General features: G+C 44.5%; 1 protein-coding gene across 1 annotated transcript; it reads right to left on the reverse strand.

The window, feature by feature from the left end:
• Positions 1 to 1,315: 1,315 nt before the first annotated feature.
• Positions 1,316 to 4,775, reverse strand: LOC133526942 (zinc finger protein basonuclin-2-like). The gene has a single exon (XM_061863803.1). It carries the CDS (start codon positions 4,217 to 4,219, stop codon positions 2,132 to 2,134), a length of 2,088 nt encoding a protein of 695 aa, XP_061719787.1. The 5' UTR covers positions 4,220 to 4,775; the 3' UTR covers positions 1,316 to 2,131.
• Between the last annotated feature and the right edge of the window lie 612 nt (positions 4,776 to 5,387).

Here is a 5,387-nt window from a genome sequence, read left to right on the forward strand (position 1 = left end):
TTTTTCTTTATACCTAGTTCTAAGCTTTTCAGCAACATGTGGTCTGTAACAGAGGCGAACGCCATTTTTTTATTTTTCTTTTCTTTTTATTCAGGTAATTACAAACACTATATCTAAACTTATTTACTAAGTATCGTTAAACCAGTAAGGTTTGTCTCGATACTCCATTCCGTAGTAGATTCTATACATATTTTTTAAGAAAAAAAGTGGTTTTGACATAATCGGACAGACAGACGGACATGACGAATCTATAAGGGTTCCGTTTTTTGCCATTTGGCTACGGAACCCTAAAAAAAACAAAAAAAAACATACACACCGAATTGATAACCTCCTCCTCCTTTTGAAATCTTGAAGTCGGTTAAAAATGAATTATCTTAAAACAAAAGCATAACAAACTGTTAATTAATAACTACTCTATTGAGATAGGACTGTATCGAAATACCTACAGTGAGTAGTGAGTAGCAGATAAAACAACGCACCAAGAACATCTGCCACCCTGGAATACTTTTCAAAATGGAGATACCTTTACAATTCGCAGTTTAATTGTTGTACATATAGAGAAATATATCTTTCTCTTGAGTTTTTAGAGAATGGTAGTAGATACTTTTGAGTAGGTCTTTGATGCATTAACTGTTCCGCTACTGATGATGCTGACTGTACAGTCCAAGAAATTGGTAAAATTGTTTTAATAAGTAATTGATTATCAAACGAACTTCTTGAAGTGAAGTTCGATTGGTATGAGTCACTTCATATTTGTATTATTGTAAACTTTTAACTTCCAAAGAATTCAATGAAAATATTTTCCCCAGGATAGGTATGTAAGTTTTGAACAATATGTTATAGTTCGTGTCAAATCTAACCTTTAATAACATGACAGCACGAGTCAACGCACGCGTCGTCGTGAATGACACGATCTACTACTACCTACTTGGAAAAAATATTTGTACTCGTATCTTGAGTGTCAAATTAAATATTAACGAGTGAAATACCTTATCAAGAAACACTTGACACTCGCTGAATAACAGCACTACGCTAACAGATTCAGACTGGTAGCGCCATCTGTCGCCGCACCGCCCCAAACTATACCAAGAGGCAGCTCAAAACGTTCCAACTAGAATTATGCAAAACTAGCTTCTATCCGTGACTTTGTTTACGTAGGATAATGATGATTGATAAAAACTATCCTACATCCTAGCTGGAGCATCTATCTTCATAACAAAATGGATTTAAATCGGTTCAGCGGTTTAAGCTAGAAGAGGTAAAAGACAGACAGATAGATAGATTGTTACTTTCGTATTTATAATATTAGTAGGTATTACATTTCGAATTCGTTTTCAATAAGGAATATTTAATTAAATTAATGATACTGCTACTGTTGCATATATCCCCCGATTTCCCGCTGGTTAAGTTCATCAACGTTTATAATTTATGTTCAATACTTTAAATCAATAGCGACATCTAAATATGCATGCGGTTGATTAATAATATATTCAGATGTTGTTATAGCAGATTATTAGATTATTTCCTTATTTTATCTCGTCTCGAGACGGTTAAATGGTGAATCTGCCGAGTCGTAAAAGTTTAATGTGTCAAACAAGTTTATTCCTTATTAGATTCTGGTTGAATAAATAAAGTCGTAATCGCCCAGAGCTGTTATTATTGCTTAAATCATCGGATCCAGACTACCTTTTTAATGCAAATGAAGCGAAGATTAATGATCCGTCCGATCACCCGCTCGAGACAGACACCAAGTTAATGTAAATAAAAACAATTATTTTTTTCCTCAATGACTTTATTGCGCCAGAACAATAAATGAAGCTGATCATTATAACGTTTACTTTCAACATCGATTACAAATACTCTACACGATATCATATCGTCCGCCCGCGCTCGGCATTACCATTTGTAACACCCGAGTCCATATTGCACTGCACTTCACTGCCTCCAAGCGGTACTCCTATCCCTATAACTTACAGTTCGTGGGATCAATAATTACGATATATTTGTCTAAATATCACAAGGAAATACAAAACGAAATACGAAATAGAATTAACGCAATTAATATTATTAACAATTAACTATACAGAGTCCGTTGCGCCTCGCTTCACCAGGAGGAGCGCGCGTGGCGGCGTCATGACACCGGAACGTGGTGCTGGTAGAGTTGCTCCTGACGTTCGCACAGCGACGTCATCTTCTTGTAGGACTCCGAGCTCTCTCGAAAAAGCAGCTTGGCGTCCTCTCTGGAGCGGGCGTGCGCTGCGTCGAGCTGGCCCGGCGACAGCACCGGCGGCGACGACGCTGACAGCGGCGACAGCGACTCGCGCGCCGACTGCGCTCCCGCTGGCGCCCCGTACGGCCCTCCACCCCCTTGCATCCCGTTATTCATCAGAAAAGGACCCGGAAAAAAACCCCGCTCGCCCAACTGTGGGAACAAACCCGCTTGTAGCGCACTCAGGTTTCTACTGTAGAACTTCATCGTTTCTGACACGTAACTCGGAATTTGAGAGGCTTCTTCGTTGCCACCGTATCGCAAGCTCTCAAGGGTTGACGCTAAGCCTTTTATGTCTGCGTACAATTTGTTTAACAGTTCCGTGTTCATTTCGAATCCCGGTCTTTGTTCTCGGCCATCGGGTGAGTTTGTGGAGAGTAGGCGGCGGTGCAAGTCGACGTTTGAGCTGTGCCGATCGCGACTCCGCCGCGAAGGGAAGGCAGCGTCGCAGCCGTTGACATCGCAGGGATGCAGCAGCTTTAAGTGGTCGTTTCTGTAATGCATGCGCAGGGTGAAATGGTTCTGAAATACTTTTCCGCATGCGGTGCACCTGTCGGGGTTTTCGTCGTCGATGGGAATCTCGAGATCGTTGAGGTCGGTCCTGTCGTCGGTGCGATCACTGCTCGCAGAAGGTGACCGTGCTCGCGCCAGACGCTCTTCCAGCGCGTGCAAGTCGCTCCCGCTATCGCTCGGCGTGTACAAATCTGACCGTAGTCTTAGGCCCTCGCGGACGACGCTCGGCGCACTGGATTCGTCGTCAGATTCACTTTCGGCTTTCACACGCGTTATCGATTCCGAGTCCACAGTTGCTTCTTCTCCGTTCTGAAAGGGCTCCCACTTTTCAGGTTTCTGTTTTTTCAGCGATAGCGGCTCGTCATCTGGGCGGCTAGAACCGGGCGTTGAAATGTTTCTAAACATGTCGCTGTGGTATTCCTCGTCGGACACATTATACTCGTTATTCTGAGAACACCGGGTGGGATTGCCGCTTTTCCGTTTACGTTTATTAGGAACGAGGGACGACTTGTCGTCTGATGCGGTGGGTTCGTTGCGACTAATTTCAGACGCTACTATCGGTTTGGTTTCATCTTTCTTTTTATTTACACTTAAATCTTCCGGTTCGTCCTCGTAAGAATTAAGTCTTTCTTCGACCGGGGACTCACCTCTCTCTTCACACTTAACTTTACTTTCATCATCAGAGATGTCATCGTTGTGGTCACTGTCATTAGATTCTTCCTCGTGCGAAATTGGCGGTTTAGCGAGATCCAACACGCCGCGAGAAGGTTCTTCCGGTTGAGGGAACTTTCTGTACATTTTTTCAATTTCACTGAAGTTACGGAGGTTATCGAGGGGCACTCGCGGAGGTAGAGGTGTCGGGCCGTGGCCGGCCAGCGGTGGCGGCAGGCGCGCCGCCAGCTCGGGCGGCAGCAAGCTGGGCGGCGGCAGGGGCAGCCGAGCCAACGCCGGCAGCAGCGGGAAAGGTTGCGCGGACCTACCGTCATGCGCCGATATCTTCCGCCTCACATGCGGCGAATGCAGTTTTGGATTAGGATTAGCACTGTGCCGATTTCTCGAACGCCGCGAACTGAACATCATCGTGCACCCTTCAACCGTACACTTGTGCATCTCCCTCAAATGCACCGCCGAAAAGTGAATTTTCAAAGCTCCCTTATCGCAGAAAGTCTTCAAGCAAACGTTGCACTGCACGCGCTTTTTGCCGGTGGCGGGATTTACGAACTGCACTCCCAGGCCGAGTGGCCAAGGCGCGGGCGGCGGCTCGCGGCGCTCCTGGTACTCCGGCGAGCGCCTTTCGTCACTCCTGTCTTCATCTCTTCCACTAAAACTGGCTCCTAATTTTCTAAAGTCGAACTGGGGCGCCGGTTGGCTCACACGAGGCATCATGAAATAGTCCAAGCCGGCGGGCAGGCCGGACGCAAACTCTTTGCCTTCCATCACGTCAGTGTCATAATAGTGCAGCGCGAGACGGGCAGCGCGCGACGCGGTCCGTGCGCGACTGAGGACGTGCGACACAGGTGACCGCGCGGGCGGCGCGACAAAGGCCGCGGGGGTGGCGGGTGGAGGGCAGGGCAGGTGGGAGGAGCGAGCGCTGGGCGGAGCGGATCGATGCGCGGTGGGGACAGGCGACAACGCGCGGCAACGCCGCGCGGCACCCACCAACAACAACTGAACCACGTTACGTAATGCATAAGCTTCCCAAACTAAAACAACTTAACTTTACCTACACGTCCAATAAGTTACGCTAATTCAGATAAGCACATCTAATCCGTGAATGCATCCAAAATAGCTTAACAGTATTAATATCGTGCAAGTCTGTAACCGTTTCGGATGGTTGCACTGCCCGCACATGCCGACGTGTGTGCGGAGCACGATCCATGACTTTATGTTCACTAGAAGCGAACTAAAACGGTATCGCATACCAAGGCTTCAGTCAGACCGATCCGAAAAAAATATTGCTTTGTCATAAACATGCCCGTAAAAAATATACTAGGTAGGAATTTACATATATATCTGCCCACTTATATAAAAGTAAATTGTCTAAAATCACTTTCTTCTAGGGTAAATTAAAACTCTTTAACTACTTATTCATTTACTTAAGTTCCTACTTCTCTTCTCTCTTACTAGGTATTTGCATTTGTCCTGCCTAAATTATTGTTATTAAACATTAACAGTTTTGTATACGTAAGCGCCTGAATTATTAGGCAGGGATGTAAAATAAGTCAAAAAACAAAATATTCTGTATACCTTTTTAATTTAAATCCCTTAACAACCTTTGTTACCTACGCGATTCAATTCTGATTCGTTTATCTTAGAAACATTTCTTGTGTATGATGATATAAACATTGATCAAATGAAAAAATAAGTTTTCTAAAAAGAAGTCACCTACCTACGAGTAAGCACGTTATCGCAGGTAATCTACAGTAGCTAGGTAGTAGGTACCATCTATTATACCTAAAAGCGTAATCCCTTTAAAACCTGTGTCAAATTTAATTTCGTGATTTGACCATGAATTTCGAATTTCAGATTAAGAAGTATCGTTGGCGGATTCGAACCCGCGACATACTTACTTATAGGAACTTTTTTTACCAGTGTATTTTTAAAT

The sequence above is a fragment of the Cydia pomonella genome, chromosome 17, assembly GCF_033807575.1.
Source record: "Cydia pomonella isolate Wapato2018A chromosome 17, ilCydPomo1, whole genome shotgun sequence".
Lineage (NCBI taxonomy): Eukaryota > Metazoa > Arthropoda > Insecta > Lepidoptera > Tortricidae > Cydia > Cydia pomonella.